General features: G+C 34.9%; 2 protein-coding genes across 2 annotated transcripts in view; both read left to right on the top strand.

The window, feature by feature from the left end:
• The window catches only part of LOC127522225 (uncharacterized), an 884,749-nt gene that overhangs the window by 84,381 nt on the left and 772,432 nt on the right, over nt 1-27,936 (top strand). Inside the window, exons 17-21 of the mRNA XM_051911962.1 lie at nt 346-519; nt 1,507-1,680; nt 6,909-7,082; nt 7,426-7,599; nt 21,454-21,627. Of these exons, the coding sequence (XP_051767922.1) occupies nt 346-519; nt 1,507-1,680; nt 6,909-7,082; nt 7,426-7,599; nt 21,454-21,627 (870 nt within the window). The remainder of the gene's footprint in view (nt 1-345; nt 520-1,506; nt 1,681-6,908; nt 7,083-7,425; nt 7,600-21,453; nt 21,628-27,936) is intronic.
• Nucleotides 12,417-27,936, top strand: part of LOC127522286 (NLR family CARD domain-containing protein 3-like) — a 94,130-nt gene continuing 78,610 nt past the window's right edge. Inside the window, exons 1-2 of the mRNA XM_051912079.1 lie at nt 12,417-12,517; nt 12,869-12,973. The gene's annotated coding sequence lies outside the window, so the exon portion shown is untranslated. The remainder of the gene's footprint in view (nt 12,518-12,868; nt 12,974-27,936) is intronic.

Genomic DNA, 27,936 nt, shown 5'->3' with positions numbered 1-27,936 from the left:
AATGAAAGATTATTGTAAAGTGTTAGTGAGTCGACAATGTGTCTGAAAACAACCGACATAAACACATTTGTCCCAGTGATCAAACCAAGGGTGACATTGACACGAAACAACCTTAAAGATGATATGAAATGAATGTGTAAACTAACATAAATAGATTGAAGATTTCAACCTTTGTATTGTTACAATGTCGTAGTATATTTAAATGAACAATGTGTCGTCTTTCTCCATGTTACCTGCACCTGGATATCCCTGTTTATTTGTCAGCAAAAGTCTGTTGGATGAAGCTAAACATGTTAGTTGATCATCATAGATCTGAGTCATTGTCTTTTCTCTTTCTGTCTTCAGTCTGATTAGATGCAGTATTACAGAGAAACAGTGTGTCATCCTGACTTCAGCTCTGAAATCAAACCCGTCACACCTGAGAGAGCTGGACCTGAGCGGGAATAAACTAGGAGACTCTGGAGTGAAAAACCTCAGTGATCTACTGATGAACCCACAATTCAAGCTGGAGAAACTACAGTTAGTATCATTATACTGTATTTACTGTTTAATTTATTTTAAGTCAACAGGGCACAAGTCACATCATTTGTAGCGCTGCATCTCCATCTGAAGAAAGATTCAGAAATGGTTTTAGTTAACGGGTTTGTATGTGTATCAGTAAAAAGAGCATTAAACTTTGAAGCATTTTAAACTTTGTGGCTGTAAAATAGTTTCATATTCTGGAATCTGACAAATCTTTGCTGTGAAACAAGACAGAAGTGAGAACAGACTAAAAAACAGTGTAACAAATTGTCATGAATGGCTGGTTGTAATGAAGCTCACGACGATGGAGAATACAATAACACTGTCTTTAATCACAAATCTAACATGTAGGAGAGATAAAACACAACCACTTCAACATGAACGACAGAACAATGAACAGACAGAACTAAGAGTTTAAATACACAGACAGAGTAATCAAGGTAAAACAGAACAGCTGCAGGAACTAATTAACAACCAAGAACACTAACTAGGGAACACACACAGACAGCAACACCATGATAATAAAACACAACAAAACTGTTACACAAATAGATTATTCTGAAATGTTACATTTATACTGGACTAATGGTACTTTTCACTAAATCTTCTTTTATTAAACAAAATGTGTATTTAGAGATTGTAAATTACACTCTAAAATGACTTAATAATCGATTCATGTATCAGATTTTCTTACATTATTAATGAAAGTAGTCCATTTAAATGTTAATTTTCTATTGTTTTTATATTGATCCTATATATTCAATTAAGAGTGATAAATTCACTTATTTTTGGGAGTGAGGACGGATCCAGACTTGGATTGTAACTAGTATCCTCAAATGCTCCTGTCTTGGTTTGTTCATTTCTATCATTAAGTTTCCATGTTTTTGCTGGTTTATTAGTGACTGTATGACATTTATTCATGATTCATTTAACTCACACATGAACTGAACATGGATTTGAGTCATTTTCTCTTTCTGTCTTCAGTCTGATTAGATGCAGTATTACAGAGAAACAGTGTGTCATGCTGACTTCAGCTCTGAAATCAAACCCGTCACACCTGAGAGAGCTGGACCTGAGCGGGAATGAACTAGGAGACTCTGGAGTGAAAAACCTCAGTGATCTACTGATGAACCCACAATTCAAGCTGGAGAAACTACAGTTAGTATCATTATACTGTATTTACTGTTTAATTTATTTTAAGTCAACAGGGCACAAGTCACATCATTTGTAGCGCTGCATCTCCATCTGAAGAAAGATTCAGAAATGGTTTTAGTTAAAGGATTAGTTCACTTTCAAATGAAAATTAGCCCAAGCTTTACTCATCCTCAAGCCATCCTAGGTGAATATGACTTTCTTCTTTCTGATGAACATAATCAAAGAAATATTAATAAATATCCTGACACATCTGAGCTTTATAATGGCAGTGAACGGGATCAATGAGTATGAGCTGAAGAAAGTGTCTCCATCCACATCCATCCATCCTGGTTGGTCGGGCTTTTTTGCAATGCATTTGCGGGTTGTTTTGAACGAGCTGTAAGCCGTGTGGAGTACGTTTATTATGGATGGATGTGGATCTTCAGCTTATACTCATTGATCCCGTTCACTGCCATTATAAAGCTTGGATGTGTCAGGATATTTATAATATATAATTAATATTATATTATATTATATATTATAATAAAATGGAGACAGATCTGAATGCCTGTTTGGGAATTTCTCTCCACCGGACTCACTGCGAGCACCCTCACATTACTGTAAGATCCTTATTTATTGAGGATGACGAGGACGATCAACGGCACTAAACAGCGAGAGAGAGACTGACTGACGGTGTGTGTCCGCCATTATAGCATGTGACAGGAAGAGACGATGAGTCGTTTTGAGGGGGAGAGCAGGTTAATGTTTTTGATTAAAGATTACGAGGGCACATGAATTTAAAAAAAATAATGAAGTGCACGGATAAATTATTGATAATAAATACTACAATATTCCATAAAAAAATAAGAGTTGTCAATTTTGATTTCATGCGACTTTAACGATTGTAAGGCCGATTATGAATGTAAATTGATACTTATGACTGATCGCGCTCAAACGCGTCCAGTCAGAGCCAGTTGCGTTCAGTCGGCGATTACAGTCGGTGTTCAGATTCCGTGTGTAAGTATTTAAATCTGCTTCAGTCGCAGGAAACAATCGCTGTGTGTTGAGCTCAGTCTTAGGATGTTTTAGCTAGTCGTTAAATGTGTGCCCAGCTTTACTGAAATGCTGTTTAAACTTATTTTTCTGAGACTAACATTTCTGACTTTAACTCCTCCTAGAGCTTTAAAGCTAGATCTACCAAATTCGGCTCAAACCTTCAGACTGTTCTGACTTAGTGTGCTTTATCTTTTCTAACTGATCGGACTTACGGTTTTCCTAAAAATGACTATTAAAACTCGGAAAAATCCCATTGACTTTCACTGATGGAATGTTCAGATGAGCCACGACTGTTCAAACTCCAACTGACAAAATTCACATTTAAACACACTGAAGCCCATTAGACTCAATTAAACTGACATTCTGTGAACTATTTCTAATCCATTGAAACTCATTCAAACTCATTTAATCTATCTATCTATCTATCTATCTATCTATCTATCTATCTATCTATCTCATAGCAAACCCCCAGAATACCCTAACAACCACATAGCAACACTCTAGCAACCACCCAGAATACCATGTAACATGTAGGAGAGATAAAACACAATTTTATATTCATCTAGAGTGATAAATTCACTTATTTTTGGGAGTGAGGACGGATCCAGACTTGGATTGTAACTAGTATCCTCAAATGCTCCTGTCTTGGTTTGTTCGTTTCTATCACTAAGTTTCCATGTTTTTGCTGGTTTATTAGTGACTGTATGACATTTATTCATGATTCATTTAACTCACACATGAACTGAACATGGATTTGAGTCATTTTCTCTTTCTGTCTTCAGTCTGTTTAGATGCAGTATTACAGAGAAACAGTGTGTCATCCTGACTTCAGCTCTGAAATCAAACCCGTCACACCTGAGAGAGCTGGAACCTGAGCTGGAATAAACTAGGAGACTCTGGAGTGAAAAACCTCAGTGATCTACTGATGAACCCACAATTCAAGCTGGAGAAACTAGAGTTAGTGTCATTATACTGTACAGCAGTTACAGTGAGATTGAAGTTTATTTATTTCAAGACAGCAGAGCTTATGTTTCATTCTTTATAGCAGTGCACTTTCTGGGGTTTCCCTGTTGGTCACATCTAGTTAAACAGATATGCAGAAATCTGCCTTTTCAACACAGAATAAAGAATAGAGAGATCAAATAAATAGTTAAAAATGAAAGAGTAGAAACAGTATCTTCAGCACACAGAACTAGTGTAACTGGGTTTCAAAACAGACTATTGGAAACTAAATGCTGCTGAAGCTCTTCAATAAGATGATCATCATAGATGTGAACTATTGTTATTTCTCTGTCTTCAGTCTGTGGAGAAATTTACCGCTTAGTTTATTTTAAGACAACGGCACAAGTCACATCATTTGTAGCGCTGCATCTCCATCTGAAGAAAGATTCAGAAATGGTATTAGTTAATGGGTTTGTATGTGTATCAGTAAAAAGAGCATTAAACTTTGAAGCATTTAAAACTTTGTGGCTGTAAAATAGTTTCATATGCTGGAATCTGACAAATCTTTGCTGTGAAACAAGACAGAAGTGAGAACAGACTAAAAAACAGTGTAACAAATTGTCACGAATGGCTGGTTGTAATGAAGCTCACGACAATGAAGAATACAATAACACTGTCTTTAATCACAAATCTAACATGTAGGAGAGATAAAACACAACCACTTCAACATAAACGACAGAACAATGAACAGACAGAACTAAGAGTTTAAATACACAGACAGAGTAATCAAGGTAAAACAGAACAGCTGCAGGAACTAATTAACAACCAAGAACACTAACTAGGGAACACACACAGACAGCAACACCATGATAATAAAACACAACAAAACTGTTACACAAATAGATTATTCTGAAATGTTACATTTATACTGGACTAATGGTACTTTTCACTAAATCTTCTTTTATTAAACAAAATGTGTATTTAGAGATTGTAAATTACACTCTAATGACTAAATAATCGATTCATGTACCAAATTTTCTTACATTAATAATGAAAATAGTCCATTTAAATGTTAATTTTCTATTGTTTCTATATTGATCCTATATATTCAATTAAGAGTGATAAATTCACTTATTTTTGGGAGTGAGGACGGATCCAGACTTGGATTGTAACTAGTATCCTCAAATGCTCCTGTCTTGGTTTGTTCGTTTCTATCATCAAGTTTCCATGTTTTTGCTGGTTTATTAGTGACTGTATGACATTTATTCATGATTCATTTAACTCACACATGAACTGAACATGGATTTGAGTCATTTTCTCTTTCTGTCTTCAGTCTGAGTGACTGCAGAATTACAGAGAAACAGTGTGTCATCCTGACTTCAGCTCTGAAATCAAACCCGTCACACCTGAGAGAGCTGGACCTGAACTGGAATGAACTAGGAGACTCTGGAGTGAAAAACCTCAGTGATCTACTGATGAACCCACAATTCAAGCTGGAGAAACTAGAGTTAGTATCATTATACTGTATTTACTGTTTAATTTATTTTAAGTCAACAGGGCACAAGTCACATCATTTGTAGCGCTGCATCTCCATCTGAAGAAAGATTCAGAAATGGTTTTAGTTAAAGGATTAGTTCACTTTCAAATGAAAATTAGCCCAAGCTTTACTCATCCTCAAGCCATCCTAGGTGTATATGACTTTCTTCTTTCTGATGAACATAATCAAAGAAATATTAATAAATATCCTGACACATCTGAGCTTTATAATGGCAGTGAACGGGATCAATGAGTATGAGCTGAAGAAAGTGTCTCCATCCACATCCATCCAACCTGGTTGGTCGGGCTTTTTTGCAATGCATTTGCGGGTTGTTTTGAACGAGCTGTAAGCTGTGTGGAGTTTTTTATTATGGATGGATGTGGATCTTCAGCTTATACTCATTAACAAAATGGAGGCAGATCTGAATGCCTGTTTGGGAATTTCTCCCCACCGGACTCACTGCGAGCACCCTCACATTACTGTAAGAACCTCATTTATTGAGGATGACGAGGACGATCAACGGCACTAAACAGCGAGAGAGAGACTGACTGACGGTGTGTGTCCGCCATTATAGCATGTGACAGGAAGAGACAATGAGTCGTTTTGAGGGGGAGAGCAGGTTAATGTTTTTGATTAAAGATTACGAGGGCACATGAATTTAAAAAAAATAATGAAGTGCACGGATAAATTATTGATAATAAATACTACAATATTCCATAAAAAAATAAGAGTTGTCAATTTTGATTTCATGCGACTTTAACGATTGTACGGCCGATTATGAATGTAAGTTGATACTTATGACTGATCGCGCTCAAACGCGTCCAGTCAGAGCCAGTTGCGTTCAGTCGGCGATTACAGTCGGTGTTCAGATTCCGTGTGTAAGTATTTAAATCTGCTTCAGTCGCAGGAAACAATCGCTGTGTGTTGAGCTCAGTCTTAGGATGTTTTAGCTAGTCGTTAAATGTGTGCCCAGCTTTACTGAAATGCTGTTTAAACTTATTTTTCTGAGACTAACATTTCTGACTTTAACTCCTCCTAGAGCTTTAAAGCTAGAACTACCAAATTCGGCTCAAACCTTCAGACTGTTCTGACTTAGTGTGCTTTATCTTTTCTAACTGATCGGACTTACGGTTTTCCTAAAAATGACTATTAAAACTCGGAAAAATCCCATTGACTTTCACTGATGGAATGTTCAGATGAGCCACGACTGTTCAAACTCCAACTGACAAAATTCACATTTAAACACACTGAAGCCCATTAGACTCAATTAAACTGACATTCTGTGAACTATTTCTAATCCATTGAAACTCATGAACTCATTTAATCTATCTATCTATCTATCTATCTATCTATCTATCTGTCTATCTATCTATCTGTCTATCTATCTATCTCATAGCAAACCCCCAGAATACCCTAACAACCACATAGCAACACTCTAGCAACCACCCAGAATACCATGTAACATGTAGGAGAGATAAAACACAATTTTATATTAATCTAGAGTGATAAATTCACTTATTTTTGGGAGTGAGGACGGATCCAGACTTGGATTGTAACTAGTATCCTCAAATGCTCCTGTCTTGGTTTGTTCGTTTCTATCATTAAGTTTCCATGTTTTTGCTGGTTTATTAGTGACTGTATGACATTTATTCATGATTCATTTAACTCACACATGAACTGAACATGGATTTGAGTCATTTTCTCTTTCTGTCTTCAGTCTGTTTAGATGCAGTATTACAGAGAAACAGTGTGTCATCCTGACTTCAGCTCTGAAATCAAACCCGTCACACCTGAGAGAGCTGAACCTGAGCTGGAATGAACTTGGAGACTCTGGAGTGAAAAACCTCAGTGATCTACTGATGAACCCACAATTCAAGCTGGAGAAACTACAGTTAGTATCATTATACTGTACAGCAGTTACAGTGAGATTGAAGTTTATTTATTTTAAGACAGCAGAGCTTATGTTTTATTCTTTATAGCAGTGCACTTTCTGGGGTTTCCCTGTTGGTCACATCTAGTTAAACAGATATGCAGAAATCTGCCTTTTCAACAGAGAATAAAGAACAGAGAGATCAAATAAATAGTTAAAAATGAAAGAGTAGAAACAGTATCTTCAGCACACAGAACTAGTGTAACTGGGTTTCAAAACAGACTATTGGAAACTAAATGCTGCTGAAGCTCTTCAATAAGATGATCATCATAGATGTGAACTATTGTTATTTCTCTGTCTTCAGTCTGTGGAGATGCAGTATTACAGAGAAACAGTGTGTCATCCTGACTTCAGCTCTGAAATCAAACCCGTCACACCTGAGAGAGCTGAACCTGAGCTGGAATATAATAGGAAACACAGGAGTGAAGCACTTATGTGACGTACTGAAGGATTCACACTGTAAACTGGAGAGATTGAGGTCAGTAACATTCTTCACATACAAGAATCAAAATGATTAAAATCACTTTAACAGTTTAAACTAAAACACTTTATACTCAATATCTCACAATGAGTCTGAGTTCACATTATATTTGTGCAAAATTCTTCACATTAATGATTTGTTTGTAAGATAATCTCTCTTCCTCTGTTTGTGTCTTTCTAGTCTACAGGACTGTGGCATTACAGATGTTTCTTCTTTAACTCAGTCTTTGACTAACTCAAAAGCACTGCAGTTTTTAAAAGATCTTGATCTGAGTAACAATATGATCGGAGACTCAAAGCAGCGGCTCAGAGACGTGCTACGAGACTCAAACTGTGTCCTGAGGTGAGGCAACATCACTGTGATATTAAAGAGATCTTCATTTACCTCTGATATGTGAACAAACCTTTCAGATTTTCATGAAAGGAAATTATCATTAAGCTTTATTGTAACAAAGGGTTTGTGTGAGAACAAAATGTGAAGTTATTAAAATGTTCAACACAAAGGAGGAAAGAGAACAAAAGCACACTGTCACAGCTTTATTCAACAACACCTGCTTTATTAACTGTGTCAGTAGTGAATCATTTCAGTTTGAAAATAGACTTGTTCAGATTGTAGGAAAACGCTGCACTCCTGCTAAAATCAGTGCGTTCAGCTTCAGCTCACAGCCGTCCAGCCTCACATGAGAAATGTCTCTGTCTCTAGTGTGTTTTTACTTTGACAAGCAACACGTCACACTACTTTACACTCACTTTACTTTCAGTTATTTACTAAGAGCCCTACAAACATGTTTAAACTAGAGGACAAACGGCTTTAACTAAAGGATTGTGTTTTAATTCAGAATATCATTTGTATTTGCTCCCTGTGGTTTATTCATACGCCGTACACTCATTAGTTTCTTCTTTACAGTCACTCAATAGGAGTCACACCAACACAAACACACAAACAGATCAACATGATTCATGGTTTAAATGTATTATATTTAAAACACAAATATCTCTGCAAGATCATGTAAAGTCAGTAATTAATCTGATTACAGGAATTTAATGTAACTTCTTTTTACTCAGAAAGCAGTGATTGAAATATAGTAACTAATTTGCACTTTGAACACTGATTGTTTTCTCTTCTGTTTCACCTTACAGAGTAGATAATCAATCACCAAACACCTCTGGTGGATTGTTTAAATCATTGTTTAAATCTCTGAAATCATCATGAGAGGAGCAGTAATCATCAGGTGATCCACAGAAGAGTCTCACTACTGTGTCTATGAGGAGAAATAAATGTGTGATTAATGTGTAAATGTGTTTCATACAGATGGAAGAGACTCAGACTTTACAATGAAATAAAGCAGCATGTGTGTTAGAAACATGTGATATTGAATGATTAATGTTGCTTTAGTATTCAGACAAATGATGATTTTGTTTTATTTAAAGGTGAACAGGAGGAAGAAGCTCAGATGAGTCTGTCAGCAGAAATCTTCAGGCTCTTCAGTATCAGGCCTACAAATATAATAATGTTTGGATTGAACTCATCCAAAATGATTAAAATGTTTCTAATCATGAACGTGATTGTCAAGTATAGCACATAAATGTGTCAAAAGATATAAAGTCTACAGTTGCATAGTTTAAAGTTAACAGCATTTGTGTATCTTTCACTTGCTCTGGTCTAGATAGTCCAATGCATTTTGTTTAGAAATTATAATTTCACCACATTTACATTCACATGCAAATAAAATCATACATATAAAGTTCAGATCAATTGCTTTTGTTTGAAAAGTTCACTTGTCTGTTGTATTATTGAAGCTACATGAGCAGATGCAGAGAGATTCTCCTTCTTAAATAAAGGTGAAGTTGTAGATGTTAAACATAAAATCATATGAGCGATCTTTAGGATTGTTGGAGAAGAAATCATGCTGGGCTGCGTTTCTCTAAGCATTGTGAGCCTCCAGCTTCCAGTATGAATGAAACAGAAATGACATGAGAATGTTTAGCTCTCCATCTTGCTAAGATTTTGGGTAAAAATAGAAAAATAATAATACTAAAGTACTTTGTAACTTAGTAACTTGAATAGTTTTTCCAGCAAACTACTTATTTATTCTTACTTGAGTCATATTATTTTTCAGTACTTCTTGTACTCAAGTAAATTATTTCTTAAATAGCAATACTTTCCCAGAGTCTCTAATACAGACTACCTTCTGTCCTCAGTAAAGTGTGAACTACACAAGTCTGGGACCTTGATTAATACAAATTTCAATTTCAATTGCTAGCTGCATTTATTTTTGTGCAAGTGAGATGAGTAAAGAGAATCTGTTGCATAAATCCTTGTCTGTCTGGTGTCTATAAGCAGTCTGGTCCTAATACAAAACAAAAGGATTGAATGTACATAACAAATACAAACCTCAGGATCTTAGATTAAAGTCCAGAAACAGGGAATATAACAAATGCACTGTTGAAATGTCACTTAAAATGGTCTTAAACAGGATTTAGACACGTGGTAGAATATCCTCGCTCCAGTACAGTAGGTTTCATTCAGCTGGTTCAAAACCCTCCTGAAAAACACACGAAGAAGAGGAAAACGAAAGGAAATTGAACTCATCCAAAATGATTAAAATGTTTCTAATCATGAACGTGATTGTCAAGTATAGCACATAAATGTGTCAAAAGATATAAAGTCTACAGTTGCATAGTTTAAAGTTAACAGCATTTGTGTATCTTTCACTTGCTCTGGTCTAGATAGTCCAATGCATTTTGTTTAGAAATTATAATTTCACCACATTTACATTCACATGCAAATAAAATCATACATATAAAGTTCAGATCAATTGCTTTTGTTTGAAAAGTTCACTTGTCTGTTGTATTATTGAAGCTACATGAGCAGATGCAGAGAGATTCTCCTTCTTAAATAAAGGTGAAGTTGTAGATGTTAAACATAAAATCATATGAGCGATCTTTAGGATTGTTGGAGAAGAAATCATGCTGGGCTGCGTTTCTCTAAGCATTGTGAGCCTCCAGCAATGGAATGCAAGAAGTTTAAGTTCCAATGGACAAAAATTCCAAAAATGTATAACAAATCAAGAAAATAGTCCTGACATTATATGTGTTCAAGAAATGTGGCTTAAACCTCAATTAAAAAATTTTATTCATGGATACATTGCAGTCAGAAGAGATAGAAATAAAGGAAATGGTGGTGGGGTAGCAACATTTATTAAACAAGATATTGGGTATAGAACAGTTGAGGTAAATGGGGAGCAAGAGGTTGCAGTGGTGGAAATATGGGAAGGTGTACAGAGTATTAAAATAATTGACTTTTATAATCCATGTGACAGGTTAAGCAAAGATAAACTAGAAAATATTGGAGGAAATGGAAGTCATAAAGTGGTATGGTGTGGTGATTTTAATGCACACAGCACATTATGGGGGAGTACAAACACAGATTACAGTGGATTGATGGAGACATTAGTGAGATTAGTGTGTATCAATGATGGAAGATTTACAAGAGTTGATTTGTCACAAGGAAAATATTCGATGTTAGACTTAACTCTAGTCTCTGAAAGTTTAGCTGGAAAATGTGATTGGATGCGAAATCGAAAGTATTTTTGAACCAGACATTTACAGTAAACATGTAGATGAAGCCTAACTTTTTTTATTATTATTAAATCGAATATTTCAGTTCATATATATCAATTATGATTAGTAGTTATACAGTATGACCATTATAATTCAGGTTACTTTTACTCTACTTTGTACAAATGATTCTAAAACAATTATGAATTCAACGATCATTGTGAACTTGGAGTAATGATTAAATGACAAACAATTAAACAATTAATAAAGATTGGGTAAATATGATTGTAAAATTATATTAAACTGCAATAAAGAATATAAGAAATTGGGTAAATTTCTGTTCCCCAGTGAATTCATATTTAGAGTCATGAGTCAGTTAAACTCATTAAACAATCTGAAATTATTAAGACCATTCAGTTATTTTACATGACAATATATTTGTAACTCACTTTATTTTATACATTGTTTTTGCTGTTGTTTCTAACTCATCATTCTTCATTATTTTCTTCAGTAACTGCCATGTTCTTCATCTCTGTAAAATCTTGTCATTTCCAGGTCCTGCTGAACGATTGATTGTTTTCTCAAACCAGTGCTGATCAGAGGAGCGAGGAAAGGACTCTCTCTCTAAGATGAGTCTCTCAGAGAAACACAGGTAAGACTGCGTCTGTTTCACACAATCATTTTAAACTCTACTGGAGTTTGTTTTTTCCTGTGAATAACAAAACTTTAATCATTGTTTTATATTTCTTCAATTTTGAACTTCTTAAATTAACTCTGACATTGTCTATAAAACTCTGTTTGTCACTCTATAGACAATATCACAGTTAATAATTTGTTAATTTCCTTCTAGACGCGACCACACTGAATTAATCCAAATACATGACTTTGGTTTTTAGATCATAATATTATTGACAGACATTAGGAAACAACTATACACTTAATTTAATTGAAGTATGCTAACAAAACTGTGTCACACACACATTTCTGCTCTCCATTTCTGTCAATAAACAAAAACTTGACATGTTCTTTTAAAATAGTCAAGTATATTTTTTTAACATATTTAATCTCACACATGTACATTAAAGAAATCATTAAAACAATCTGAGCCAGAAAAATAAAATGATCGTAAACTGTAAATTGTGTGAGTGTGTGCATTTCTGTGGAGGATTGGATAAAGACACGGATGTGTTTCAGACACAGTTGAACCTCCTTTACTAAAGTGTTTTTCTCTCTGTTCTTTGTGTCATTAGTGTAAGATCAGGATCACATGTGTCCAGCTCTGTGTCTCTGAAGAGTGATCAGTCAAAAGATGGAGTACCAAACTTCAGTGGGGAAAAACCATCATCTGATAAAAGGTATTTTGTGTGTTTACATTATAGTGTTGCATTATTTGTCCACAGTGGTGTATGTGATTGAACTTGACTGAATAAAACAATAAGTCACAATCAAACTCAATTCCTGGGAACCTTATGAAACTCATTCCAGTAACACAATTACACAGTCAAACACAAGGAGGCATAAATTCACTATGGAAAATAGATCATGCAACTAAACGTGTAAATATTCATCCATCCATCCATAGTCATAAATGGACAAATGCACAGCTGTACTGTATTTAATTACTAATTGCAACATTAAACCTTTTCAAATGAGACTAAAGTATCTCCTTTACTAAAGTGTTTTTTCTTTATTCTTTGTGTCATTAGTGTAAGATCAGGCTCACATGTGTCCAGCTCTGTGTCTCTGAAGAGTGACCAGTCAAAAGAAAGAGGACCAGACTTCAGTGGGGAAAAACCATCATCTAATAAAAGGTATTTAATGTTTCTAATTTCTGATCACACGTTGACTGTGTTTAAAAAGTTGTATCAGTGAATACCAATCATGAAACATTTTTAGATCAAATATTTATCATGTTTTTAAGTTATCAAGTTTTTATGGCTAATGTTTTTTTTTCTAGGTTTCTGTAATATTTTGCCTAGAAAATCAGTATTTTATTGTATTTATTTGATTACAGGCTTCAATATGAGACATTAGACTCAGACTTTCAGACTCACAGGAACCACAAGAATTTCAAAGACAATCTCCTGTGGATCTTCCAGGTAGGAAAACACATTTTCATAAATGTTTAATATTTATACCAAACAAATATTTTTTGTTATTGAACAAAAAAATGTAATTTAATTAATCTTGATCACTTAATTTTCCTTTTAAGCACATTTGTTTTTCTATTTGTGAAAAATAACAGCTGGTTAGCATGTTAGTCTTTTAATTGGATTTTTTATTTTTGCGGTATTATAATTATTGAATAAACAGTGTTGACCAAATATAGATGTACAATTTGGTTTAAATTGTGTTATTCTTTTTTTTTTCTTACTTTTGTTTGAAGGATCTTGAGAGTAAAATAATCACATTTCTGAAGAATGAGCTGGAAAAGTTTAAGAAAATATTAGAAAATGAGAACAAACAAAACTTTGTGAAGGACTTTAATGAGAATAGATGCAGTATCAAAGCAGCAGCTCTTGATCTCACACTACATTACCTGAGAGAGATGAAGCAAGATGAAGCTGCTGATGATCTAGAAGGTCAGAGACTCATGACCATCTGTCAGATTGTCACTTATTAATGTAGACTATCTATAAAACTATAAATTAAGATTAAAACTATCTAATTTTTGTTCCTGTGTTTAGATGAGCTGCTCTTCATTCATCAGCTAAAATGTGGCTTAAAAAAGAAGTATCAATGTGTGTTTGAAGGAATGGCGAAGCATGGTGACTCCATACTTCTGAATAACATCTACACAGATCTCTATATCACTCAGGGCAGCAGTGAACAGGTCAATACTGAACATGAGGTCAGACAGATTGAAGTTGCTTCCAGGCGTCATGAATCTCAAGAGATTCAGGTTAAATGCACAAATTTGTTTGAAGCTCCTGAACAAGACGAGGAGATCCGAACTGTACTGACAAAAGGAGTCGCTGGCATCGGAAAATCAGTCTCTGTGCAAAAGTTTGTTCTGGACTGGGCTGAAGGAAAAGAAAATCAAGATATCAGTTTCATATTTCCTCTTCCATTCAGAGAGATGAACTTAAAGGAGAAAGAAAAACTAAGTTTGATGGACCTTATAACTCATTTTTTCCCAGAGACAAAAGGACTGAACCTTACAAGAAGGAATCAATTCAAAGTCCTGTTCATCCTTGATGGATTGGACGAATGTCGCCTTCCTCTGAAGTTTGATTGTAATGAGACGTGGTGTGATGTATCGTCACCAGCCTCTCTGGATGTTCTCCTAACGAACCTCATGAAGGGAAATCTGCTTCCTTCTGCTCTCATCTGGATCACCACCAGACCAGCAGCTGCCAGTAAGATTCCTCCTGACTGTATCGACCGGCTGACAGAGATACGAGGATTCAGTGACGCTCAAAAGCAAGAGTACTTCAAAAAAAGATTCACGGATCAGAATCAGGCCATCACAATCGTTGATCATGTTAAAAAGTCAAAGAGTCTCTTTATCATGTGCCACATCCCAGTCTTCTGCTGGATTTCAGCCACTGTTCTCCAGAACATTCTGGAGGAGAAAAGAGATAATGATGTGAAAAACAATCAGGCTGATGAGATCTCTAAAACACTACAGGAATCAAATACTGAAGACACTCCCAAGACTCTGACACAAATGTACACACACTTTCTCCGCTTTCAGATCCAGCAGAGCTGCCGAAAGTATGATGGAGAATACGCAGCAGATGTTTCCTGGGATAAAGACGCCATCCTTTCACTGGGGAAACTGGCATTTCATCAGCTGGAAAGAAACAACGTGATCTTCTATGACACAGACCTGGAAGCCTGTGGTATTGACGTCTATAAGGCATCAGTGTACTCAGGCATGTGTACCCAGATCTTTAAGGAGGAAACAGGGATCATTCTTGGTACCATGTACTGCTTTGTTCACTTGAGCATTCAAGAGTTTTTTGCAGCCCTTTATGCACATCTGTTTCTAGACATCAACAAGAAAAGTGTGTTTGTTCATGAGTCTACAGAACAGAAAAGCAAAAATGAAACCATGATTGATTTTCTGAAGACTGCAGTGGACGAGGCGCTCAAGAGTGACAATGGACACCTGGACCTTTTCCTTCGCTTCCTCCTCGGTCTGTCACTCCAGTCCAATCGACGACTCTTACGGGGTCTGTTGACACAGCAAGACGGCAATGACCAGAGCAACAAGGAAATAGTTCAGTATGTCAAGCAGAAATTAGAAGGTAATCTGTCTGCAGAGAGATCCATCAATCTGTTCTACTGTCTGAATGAACTGAACGACCAAACTCTGGTGAAGGAGATTCAGACCCACCTTAGCAAAGGAAGTCTCTCATCTGGTGACCTTTCACCTGCCCAGTGGTCTGCTTTGGTCTTTGTGTTGTTGACATCAGAGGAAGAGCTAGAGGAGTTTGAGCTTCAGAAATTCAAGAAATCAGACGAGTGTCTCATTAGATTATCGGCAGTCATCAAAACCTCCAGAAGAGCTCTGTAAGTCATTTAACATGTTTTGTCATGTTTTGCTCTCATCTGAAAAATGCATTTATCTACATTATTCTATAGTGATTCCCCATCATGAAAATTAACTTAAAGGCCCTGATATACAAGCAAAGTTCTTTTTCGTTCTTCGTTTAGGGGTAAAACGAAGTTCGAAATATACGTGAGCAGCGATATACTGTAATTGAACATCTGACACCACCCACACTGCTGAGAGCGACGGTTTAATGAATATGTACAAATGTTGCGCGCTTTCCTCTCAGTAACAAAATAAACACAATAAAACTGAGAAACTAGCAAGGATTTGTGGATATGTTTGTTTGCACAAGCTCTGTAATTCGGCACTCCAGCAAAGTCACGTCGCGTTTATATTATAACACTTTATACAGTATATTCGTTCGGCCTGATTTTGTTCGAAATGATTCACATCAGTTTGTACTTCGATTTCATTTGAAGTGTATCGGGGACTTTACCCAGTAAAGCCTGACATATGAAATAATAGTCTGAAAAAATCTATTTTTTTAATGGAGACAGTTTATCAAATATTTAGACAAAATATAAAAGAACATTTAAAAATGTTTTAAATGTTCTTTTATATTTTAAAAATAATTCTGAAAGGTTATGATATAAAACAAGAGATTTTTATATAACAGGCTAAATAAAGTACAATTATATTATCAGTTGGTACTCTGTATCTCCCAATAATTTGATATTTTAAATGCTTAGTTTTATGAGAAGTGCTTTAGTTTTAATTGTGTTTGTACTGCAATAAGTAGATGATTGAGAGATTTACAAATAAACATTTATCAAAAGTCTGTTGTATCATATTTGATGTACACATTTTAAGATGGTTTTCTAAAAATTTTTTTTTTTTATCTAGTCTAAATTAAAATATGTATTTCTAATTTAGTAAATATTAAGTAAAATAAATATAAATTTAATTTCAGCAATTGTTATGGATGTGTTTATACTATCATTAAATTAATGATATTTCACCCATTGGCCCTGCTCTCTAAGATATCAGCGTCGGCCATCGGTTGACCAGTAATCAAAGAAACCTCAATCGCTTTAATCCAGTAAATGTTAATCTTAAAATATTAATAACTAATACAATTTAAGTAATTTTAGATTTAGTAGTAATTTTAGATTAGATTTAAGTAATCTTAGCTTAAATCATTAAAGATTTCATTGCAACAAGACATATACATGTGAATGCAGGTATTTTTTTCAGACATCCCTAACCCTAAAATTTACATAAACTCCAGAACATAGTATTTACATAAATTCTCAAGCTTTGTTGTTGTTGAGCAACCGAAGCGTGAGCTGTTGAAGCAACGCCTTCTTTTGGAAAGCGGGCTGCAAGCAGCAGCTCATTTGCATCTAAAGGGACACACACAAAAAAGGCACATTTTTGCTCACACCCAAATAGGGGCAAATTTGACAAGCTATAATAAATGATCTGTGGGGTATTTTGAGCTGAAACTTCACAGACACATTCTGGGGACACCAGAGACTTATATTACATCTTGTGAAAGGGGCATTATAGGTCCCCTTTAAGTGTCCCCAAAGAAGTGAGCCAAAGGCAACAGTGGCAAGAACCCAAACTCCATCAGGTGAAAGAAATATAGAAAAAATCATTGGAGAAACCAGGCTCAGCTATAAAAAGCTAGAAATCTTAACACAAATATTTTATTTTTCATTCTTCATATTTTTCACATGCTTCATTTTACCCAGGAAATTTGTACAGGAAATACTAGTTTTTGAGGAGTATTCATATTTTAGCTCTGCCTCTTTACTGTATATATGCTACTTATGTAAAAATAAAAATGGAAAATATATTTAATATTTGCATGTAGAAAATGTATTGATGTGTTCCATCTAATTCTGTGATGTGATTTATTTCTCTTGTAGGTTAAATGACTGTAACTTAACAGACAAAAGCTGTTCAGCTCTGGCTGCAGTTCTTGGAGCAGATACTAATCTGAAAGAGCTGAACATGAACAATAATAATCTGCAGGATTTAGGATTGAAGCTGCTCTGCACTGGACTGAAGAATATAAACTGTAAATTGGAGATACTGAGGTAAGTTGAGCCACAGGAGTCAAATGCCGAGAGTGAGGTGCAATGACTGACGGGATGTTGTCAGAGGCAAAAGCGCAAGAGAACTTTTGTTAATAAATGTTGCATTTCTTTGTTTAAAGTGCCCCTATTATGGATTTTTGAAAATTATCTTTTATGTAGTGTGAAACATAGCTCTAAATGATTGAAAACATCCTGCAAAGTTTTAAATCTGAAAGTGCACCGTATATTAAGTTATTGTCTCTCAAAAGTAAGAGTAGACTCTGAATCAATTAAACGAGTCATTTGTAAAACGAATCTTAAGCTGTAAGTACGATTAATAATTGTTGCCACATTTGACAGACTGACTGTTTTGTAGGAAAGAATGTAGTTATAATTCTCACAGAGAAAATAATTTAAATTAGTTAAGTTTTTAAGGAGCCAAGATACAAAACTGCCCCCTAACAAAAAGACTAGTAAAAAAATACATTAAATTCTTCTATACAAATATGCGATTAGCAAGGACTAAAATCCAGTGTCTTACATCCACACAGTTCTGAGTTTCAGTTCAATGGCCTAAGTAGACTAACGTTACTGGACTGAAACCCTTATATGGTTCAATCCGAACATGTCAGTGACGTCTCCGCGTCCAAATTCCAAGCCAGAGTCACCTCATTCTCTGTAGCATGTACAATATGTATTTATCCTAGTTGTGTGTTGTGTTCGCTCCGTGCAGCTTGTAGGTCTCCGGCTAACCAGCTAACAGCAGTATGTGTTCGCTCGCAATTGTCTCGAAATGTGTCCAATGTTTTTTGCTGTTATTACTTGGAGTTATGATAAAGAATAGAGTAATACGTTGGTGTACAACTGCAGTGCTTTATCAATACGTTTCTGCATTGCACTTACGCATATACCATGACTGTGTGTTTACCACCGAGCTGTGGGCTAGGTTCGCTAACATAAACAACACAAAGCAACCTAATTCCACTCTGAGTCTTTATTTTTAGAACAGAGCGGATCACCATCATTATTATTATAATATAATGTAAGTGATGCAAGCACTATATACTGTACTCCGTGTTAACCAGCAGAAGTCATCTGACCAATCACCGCAGATTAGCGTCACGCAAACAAGGGGTTCGGCAAAATGAATCATTGAGCGAATCATTTGGGAGTTGTTGAGCAAATAAAGTAAAAATAAATGCATATTATAAGACAATTAATGTGTTTTTTGACCTTGCATGATTTTAAACCTGTTGTTGGGGACTTCCAAAACAAAAATAGGAACCTTTTAAATGCCATAATAGGGGCACTTTAATATATGTGAGTTTGTTTTTGTTTTATTGTTGCTGTGTTTTTCATTAAAAAATAATAATTAAATAAAACCCAAAGATCTTTTATTTATTTGTTACAATGTGGGTATACCATATCATCCGTCTTATTAATTTTGGTAATAAAAGTCCAATGTTTAAAAAGCGCAATGGGCTCAGTGCTCAAGATGGTCTCTTTGAGATTTGGCGGTGTGAGTGTGTGCAGGTTTACCTCCACTCATACTCTTTCAGTCTTAGTGATGTTTGCATTTACTGTAAGAAGAAACTTTTATATGAAGCTTGGCTAGGTATAATTAATTTTTTTTTTTTTTTAATTAAAGAGAAGATGGGGTTACACTTTATTTTACAGTGCTGTAGTTACATTGTAATTACTCAAATAAGTACTGAGTACTATTAATTAACTACATGTATTTACTATAGAGTTAGAGTTACAGTTAGGGTTAGGGTTTGGTTTAGGGTTAGTTACTTGTAATTATGCATAATTTACTGTTATTACTATAGGAAGTACATGTAGTAATGTGTAACTACGGTACTGTAAAATAAAGTGTTACCGAAGATGGTGGTCTATCAGAGATGAAAGAAAACATTCTTACATTATTGTGTACCTCTGTGGCTGTGCTGTAATTCATCAAGATACGCAGAGATTATCTTTCATTCTTTCTCCTCTTGTTTGTCTCCATATTCAGTTGTCAGTTTTTGCAACTAACTTTCAATACATTTGTACAAAGAACAAAATCAGGGTTCCCACGCGCCTTGAAAGTACTTGGATTTCAGACACATGAATTCAAGGCCTGGAAAGTACTTGAAAACAAATATTGGTCTTTGAAAGTGCTTGAATTAAATTTGAAATAAATTTTGTGAAAATTATAACAGATCCCCCTTAGTCCTATAGTATATTTGTTTTGGAATATTATTTTACAATCAGTTTCCGAGTGTTTTCCATTGCGGTACTTTCCCTTGCTTGTTATTAGGCGGGGTTTGGACATTTGAGCAGCTGTGACACTTGCTGTGTCCGAAATGAACATTCTTATAGGGGTGTGCCATTTTGATTGTGGACAATTAAAAGGTCTCCACGATCGGCTTTTGAAGAAATATCGTTGTATCGTGCTATAGTGCTTTCTGTCAGTTGCAGTCCTGGTGCCTCTGTCTCAACATATTGTGAAGTACAAAGTGACATACATTCACATCACATGTTAACACAGCAGTAGAGTTATACTCACGGAACACTGCAGTTATTCACAATCACAAAAGTTTATTATTTGCATGAGTTTTAAAGCCTTGCCGGTTAAACACTTTCTGGTCTGACACGTTCTTTTCTGAGCGGATACTCCCGAAGCGCACACACTCTAAAAGCCTGTCAAACACTGCATTTGCTGGAAAAAAGTTATCATTCGCATCTTATTCTGCTAAAACTGTCAAATACACACAAGGTTTACACCATTGGTTAAGTGTAAAGTGAAAGTAAACAGTTGAGAGACAACTGAATGCGTGTCAATATATAAGATGCGCGCATTAAAGGGACAGACAACACATGCTGCGACTTGTCCTTAAAGGGATAGTTCAACCAAAAATGAAAATTCTGTCTTTATTTACTCACTCTATAGTGAGTAAATATCACCCACCCCTACTTATTAATAAGAATATTATGCATATTGTGTAGAGTTAGTTGTCCCCCAAGGGGGCGTTTTCCCCACTCTACCCTAAATTCACAATTGCGAGTTAAAAAGTCAGAATTGCGTGATTATAAAGCCACAATTGTGTCTTATAAAGTCAGAATTGAGATATATAGAAATTGCAATTTTTCAAATTGCAGATTTTTTTTTCTCAGAAGTGCTCATTTATATCTCTCAATTCTAACTTTTTTCTCAGAATTGCAAGCTTATGTCTATAATATATTGTATATATTCTGACATTTACGATCCATATGATTTTTTTTCACTCAATTGCAAAATTAATTATTTTTTACAATATTCTCTCTATATTATAATGTTTTTACTCAAGTAATGATTCATAAAAAATGAAAACCAAAAGTGTGGAAAGATTGTTAATATTAGGGATAAGAAAGCTGCAGCTGGTTTTAATATATTTCCAAAATTAATGTACAAATGATTCTAACCTCTTCTGGGTTAAAATGGATGCAAATGCAATAGGAGGGTTAAAATGTTAAGAACTATAAGAGGTCTTTCATGACGCTCCATATGCTGGGATGTGAATTTGATAGGTGCTTGATATAAAATAAATTTAAAAAGTCCTTGAAATTCATTGAATCTGGTGATCATGAAAGAGTGGGAAACCTGACAAAATAAAATTCACTTTGAGGATTTCTGTTGTTCAGGTTTAACTGATTAATCAGCTGAATGTTTTCATTCCTGTTTTAGACTCTCTAACTGCAGTGTAACAGAAGAAGGTTATAAAGCTCTGGCTTCAGCTCTGAGATCAAACCCTTCACACCTGATAGAGCTGGATCTCACAGGAAATGATCCTGGACAATCAGGAGTGAAGCAGCTCAGTGATTTACTACAGGATCCAAACTGTCAACTGAAGACACTGAGGTGAGACGGGATGAAATAATGAACATTATTAACAAAATATGCAAGCTAACAAAATATGGAGGCTAAATAGTCATAACAAATATATCATTTTAGTCATACAATAAGTTAGACAATTTGTTGCATCAAAATGATCAAGATCAGATCAGATGCTGCAGGTTCTGACATGATGATGATAACCGTCAACACAGTTTAGTTGTGGTTCAAGCTACAGGTCAAATAGACATTATGGGTCAGTATATGTGCTATTCTGGAGCAGTGTTGGGTGTAATGCGTTACTGTAATTAAATTACTTATCCACTGAAAAAGTAAAGTAAGGGATTACTGTTCATTTTTAGGTAATTTAATTTCAGTTGCTTATAATGTACTTGCGTTACATACTGTAAATTAGTTCAATGGTTCTGTTTAAATCAATATTGAATTTAAAATCTAAATTTGTTGTCTAAAGGTAAAAGTGAACGCTGCCTCTTTAAAATTGTTAGCTGTAGTGCAGTTGCGCGTGAGTTCGCAACTTCGCTCCAGTTGGCGGCGTAGTCGCTGTCTGAAGATGTCGGCAGAAGCGAGTGGCTGTTTTGCAGAATGGAAATAATCCAATTACTTCACTTTTTTTGACACAGGTAGGCGAGAACATTACTGTAAAATGTAAGCTATGTCCTAGAGAGAAAAAACTGCGCTCGCTCTGTGAGAGACGGATTTCAGTCAGTGTGCTCTCACATAAATGTTCAAATACACACACAGTTATGTCAAAATGCCCGTCTTGGCATATATTCGCGTTGGTTATGTGAATACGAACAGCAAGTGTAACAGCATATTGTCTCCGTCCATTATCAAACAACAAAAGAAAAGCTTAAATAAGGATTAATCTATATTTAATTTATACAGTTATGACTATGCAGATTTATTTTATATTTGATTATTCAATTTCTGTGGTATTTTTACTTAGTACTATTAGACCTACCTGGAAAAAAATATATAGCATTGTTTTATTTGTATTTTTATATATTTTTACCGTGGTATCGACTTTGGTATCGAGTATTGTGCACTTTTGGTGGTGTCGGTACCGACTACTAGATTTTTCTGACATCCCTATTTGTTACTAAAAAATTTTTAAGTATTATAAAGTAAATAAAAGTATTATAGTATATGTTTTAATAAAGTTAAAATGTTTTAAAAAGCTATAAAAGGCTAAACTATTCCATGTTTGACTAAATTATTAAAAGAGTTTCCTTTCTATTGTCCATCCGGTCAAGGTTTATAGGGATTTTAAGAAGTAATTAGTAAGTTACTTATTGAGTAATTAAATTACTTTTCAGGCAGAGTAATTAGAAAAGTATTTTAAATACAACATTGATGATGTAATTAGTAATGGATTTGTAAAAATTGCATTTCATGTGATTTTTGGCCATTCAGGATGGGTCAATACCACAATTTTGGCTTCGGTACGGTACCACAATCTAATACCGGTATATCGGTATTAAATCGATACCATACAGGGTCTAAATTTTGGTGCGGGTATTGCGCATAATTATTCTCATTCTCGCAGGTTGCGCGTTTACAAAGAGGGAAATTACCGCAAATGTTTATTAGTAAATTAATCAACACAGATTATCACATCAAATCAGTAATTGGTTACCACTTATAGCACACTTGAACCCATAGTCTATTACAAGTGTTAACTAAATACATTTTTAAAATACAGAGATAGTATATTAAAAGCACATTTTAGTTCATATTTCATGGTGTTTCAAAATAGCACAGTTGAGTACACTTAGATGTTCTTAAGATTATCTTAAGAAGTACTAATGAAGAATCTTTAGTATATTAAGTACAAAATTAGTGTGCGAAAATAGAGCACTTTAAGTACATATGCGCCCTGCGATACAACACTCTCGTGCGCGTTTCGGACAACTGATGGAAATCACTTGCCCACGTTTTTTTAAACCCATTTTGAACATCCAAGCGATTTTATCATTCAGTAGTAACGTACTTGGCAGCTCTGTGAGAGATGGTTTCTTTGCGCTTATACCAACAAACAACGCACACACAAGCCGCCTGTATAGAGCTCGCACCTTCCAAATTGAGTTGTTTTACCTTAAACGGTATTTAATGTATTAACAGTGACTATTCAGTGTTATTTTACATTTGATTACTTTATTAAATTTCTGTAACTAGCATTTCTGTACCTGAATACTTCTGTAAGAACTAGCTAAACTTAAGTGCAAATATTAGGAGATAAACATCATTGGTTCAAACGCACGCTGGAGCTTTCATGTTATCTAAACCATATGATCTTATGTACGTGTGTGTAGGTTTGATGGTTCTTCATCATTTTTATAAGCAAAGCAATTCCAAATTATACGTCTACTGCTGTCATTATTAACAAAGAATAAACACTAACAAGAAGCGAAACTCAATAGAACGTTCCATTGGAACACCAGCGCCCAGCAGCAGCTCTGCGTTTCCGCCATTTTGACTTGAAAGTCGGTCGAGTCGGTCCACTAGCTTCTATGGCAATATCAGCTGCTTTGTTAAAAAAAAAAAAAAAAAAAAAAGTACATTAAAGCTAAAATCCAACCTGAATGATGACAACAGAATAAAATACTATCACTAGTGATCATCAAATCCTTTTAACAGTTTATTTTACAGACATTTTGTTTAAGTCTTCCACTTTTTTCACAAAACCTTTGCTCTCTAGAAACGCAGTCAGTTTGGGTTAAAATTCGTTGAAGTTCAAGTATTAGCATTATAAACACTGAATTAATACCAACATATGAAATTAAATTAAGGACATGCATCAGAAAAATTGGGAATGTTGGACAATAAATATATAACAGAAAATAACAGCTTGTTTTTGCAGTGTTGTATGTTAAAGCAAAAGTGTCCAAAAGTGGGAATTATGCGATAACGGACACAGCAATGCATCATGTATTATAAGATCGTTATGTTTGTAGCGTGATCCATTAAAACATGCAATATTCAATTCAGACCTAGTGGAGTGATTATTACTATTACTCCACTAGGTCTGAAATATATTGTTCGCTGCAAACATGATGATCTTAAATTCATTCATTATTAATTTACTATTAGCTAATAAATGTGTAAAGTTTCATAAAATGGAAATACTCAATAAAGTAGGCTAACTACGTTACCTCAGATGGATGAATGGTTGGATTCCACAACTGGTAAAATAAAACATATATAAGACAATAAACAACATTTACTGTAGGAGCCATAAAATTTACTGATGACTTAATTTAAAAAATGTTCTATTGCGCTTCTGATTTGGTTGTGAAATTTGCCGATTTTGGGTGTGTAAGATGTGAAGGATTCTATGGTCCAGTTGGCATTTTCACCCCATAATGGCGGCCGCTCTACCGGAGCGCCATCTAGTGGCTGTTGCCCAAAAAGGATCAGAGTTTCGCCTCTTGGGTTCTGTGCTCTTTGTTATTAATTAGTTTTGGGCGTGTTGAGTGAGATTCTACTGCTTTATCCATTTTGCTCCTCTATGTTGTCACATTTGCCGGTTTCGTGTCAGTTTGTGTAGCACACTGCCACCTAGCGGTGACCTTCAGAACAGCAGCATATACCGAAATGAGCAAAATCATGATATTTTCATGGTATTTTCACAGTACCGGTATACAGTGCATCCCTATTCAGACTTGCTAAATCTGATCATTACACAGTACACAGTAGCTTTAACAAGAAACCTATAAATTAGTATTTTTATCTTCATCCACTTTAGGCTGAAAGTCTGTCATTCTTTTTTCTTGTGTATTTTGTTACCTTTTTAATATATAGGGAAATTAGTTTGACTGCTCAGTCACTGGCAAAATAGTAAAAACAACATGAAAAAGATTTGTGATCAAATCATGAAGTGTGATATTTTTGCCATATCGCTCACCCCTACTTATTAATAAGAATATTATGCATATTGTGTGTAGTTAGTTTTCCCCCAAGGGGGCGTTTTCCCCACTCTACCCTAAATTCACAATTGAGAGTTAAAAAGTCAGAATTGCGTGATTATAAAGCCACAATTGTGTCTTATAAAGTCAGAATTGTGATATATACTGTAAATGGCAATTCAGATTTTTTTTTCTCAGAAGTGCTCATTTATATCTCTCAATTCTGACTTTTTTTTCTCAGAATTGCAAGCTTATATCTATAATATTTTGTATATATTCTGACAATTACGATCCATATGATCCTTCTTTTTTTTTTTCACTCAATTGCAAAATTATTATTATTTTTTTTACAATATTCTCTCTATAATATAATGTTTTTACTCAAGTAATGATTCATAAAAAATGAAAACCAAAACTAGTGTTGTCACAGTTCCCTTCGTTCCCGGACTCCATTTCCCATCATCCTCCTTGTGTCATCACCTGCACTCACTTCCTCGTCATCTCCCCATCATCACTCATCACCTGCACCTGGACTTGATCATCTGCACTCCCTTTATAATGGACTCACTCCCTTCACTCCTTGTCTGTTCTATTGTTAGTTTGATGTGTATTGGTTGTATCTCTGCTCCTTTGTTGATTAAAATACCATTTTGCTGAAGTCCGTTGAAGCCTCGTCTCTGCTGCAACCATCACCCGTAACAAGTGTGGAAAGATTGTTAATATTAGGGATAAGAAAGCTGCAACCGGTTTTAATATATTTCCAAAATTAATGTACAAATGATTCTAACCTCTTTCGGGTTAAAATGGATGCAGATGCAATAGGAGGGTTAAAATGTTAAGAACTGTAAGAGGTCTTTCATGACGCTCCATATGCTGGGATGTGAATTTGATAGGTGCTTGATATAAAATTAATTATATATAAAATAATTATGATATAAAATAAGGTTTAACTGATTAATCTGCTGAATCTTTTCATTCCTGTTCTAGACTCTCTAACTGCAGTGTAACAGAAGAAGGTTATAAATCTCTGGCTTCAGCTCTGAGATCAAACCCTTCACACCTGATAGAGCTGGATCTCACAGGAAATGATCCTGGACAATCAGGAGTGAAGGAGCTCAGTGATTTACTACAGGATCCAAACTGTCAGCTGAAGACACTGAGGTGAGACTGGATGAAATAACAAAATTAACAAAATATGCAAGCTAACAAAATATGCAGGCTAAATATTCATAACAAATATATTTTAGTTATACAATAAGCTGGACAATTTGTTGCATCAAAATGATCAAGATCAGATCAGATGCTGCAGGTTCTGCATGATGATGATGACCGTCAACACAGTTTAGTTGTGGTTCAAGCTACAGGTCAAATAGACATTATGGGTCAGTATATGTGCTATTCTGGAGTATGGTATACCTCGACAATTAACATGCACAATTTTGATTTTGTGCACACTTCTCATTAAAAATTCTAGAAAATCTATCAGTCAAATTGTTTTCTAAAATTATTGACGTCCACGTCTTCGCTCTAGTTTCTTTTTAAATATCTCTATTAGACTTTGTTTTCAAGTATTTGTATATGTATTAGTGTATTTAAATGTTCAAAGAAAAGTGTAACTAACTAGAGCTTGTCTTTAGAACAATAATTAAGCTTTTTTTTTCATCTTGTCAATCATGTTTGTAATGCAACAGACATTTAGTTGAGAACTGAATTGACTCTTCTGCAGGTTTTTGAGTGCTGCTGCAGATGAAGCCTGTCAGTATGTGGAGAGAGTTGTGGGTAAAAACCCGTTACTCCTGAGAGAGCTGAATCTGAGTGAACATGAACTAGGAGACACACGAGTGAATCAGATCGCTGCTCTACTGCAGGATAAACACTGCCATTTATTTAAAATATTACATTACTTTTAATTGTAATTTTACTGCAGCTGATTATAATTTTTCCTCAGTTATTTGAGTCAGAGCAGTATTTTCTCAGCCACATCAATGTAAAGAAATACAATTCAACAGGAAATTGAAAACACAATAAAAACGTGACATCAAGCTTTAAATATTTGACTAATTAAGTCAGTTTGATCATGGGTCAATAATTATTTCAGTTACTGTAGAGGGAGAACAATGGTTTACTTCCAGAGCTTAGAAAACTCTTCAAATAATTAAAAAACTAAAAAAAAAAAAATGTGAATTAGGTGCATTATAAAACACTGACCAAGCATTCACAAAGGGTTCGTCTAAAATAAATAGTGGTTATTTTGTTTTTTTTGGCGCACAAAAAGTATTCTCATTGCTTCATAACATTCAGGTTGAACCACTGTAGTCACATGAACTTTTTTAAATATGTCTTTACCTTTCTGGGCGTTTGAAAGTGTAAATTATCTTGCTGTCAATGCAGGCTTCACTGAGCCATCAGA

This window comes from Ctenopharyngodon idella, chromosome 2 (assembly GCF_019924925.1).
Source record: "Ctenopharyngodon idella isolate HZGC_01 chromosome 2, HZGC01, whole genome shotgun sequence".
In the NCBI taxonomy this organism is placed as follows: Eukaryota; Metazoa; Chordata; class Actinopteri; order Cypriniformes; family Xenocyprididae; genus Ctenopharyngodon; species Ctenopharyngodon idella.
This window is presented reverse-complemented; position numbering and strand designations above follow the sequence as displayed.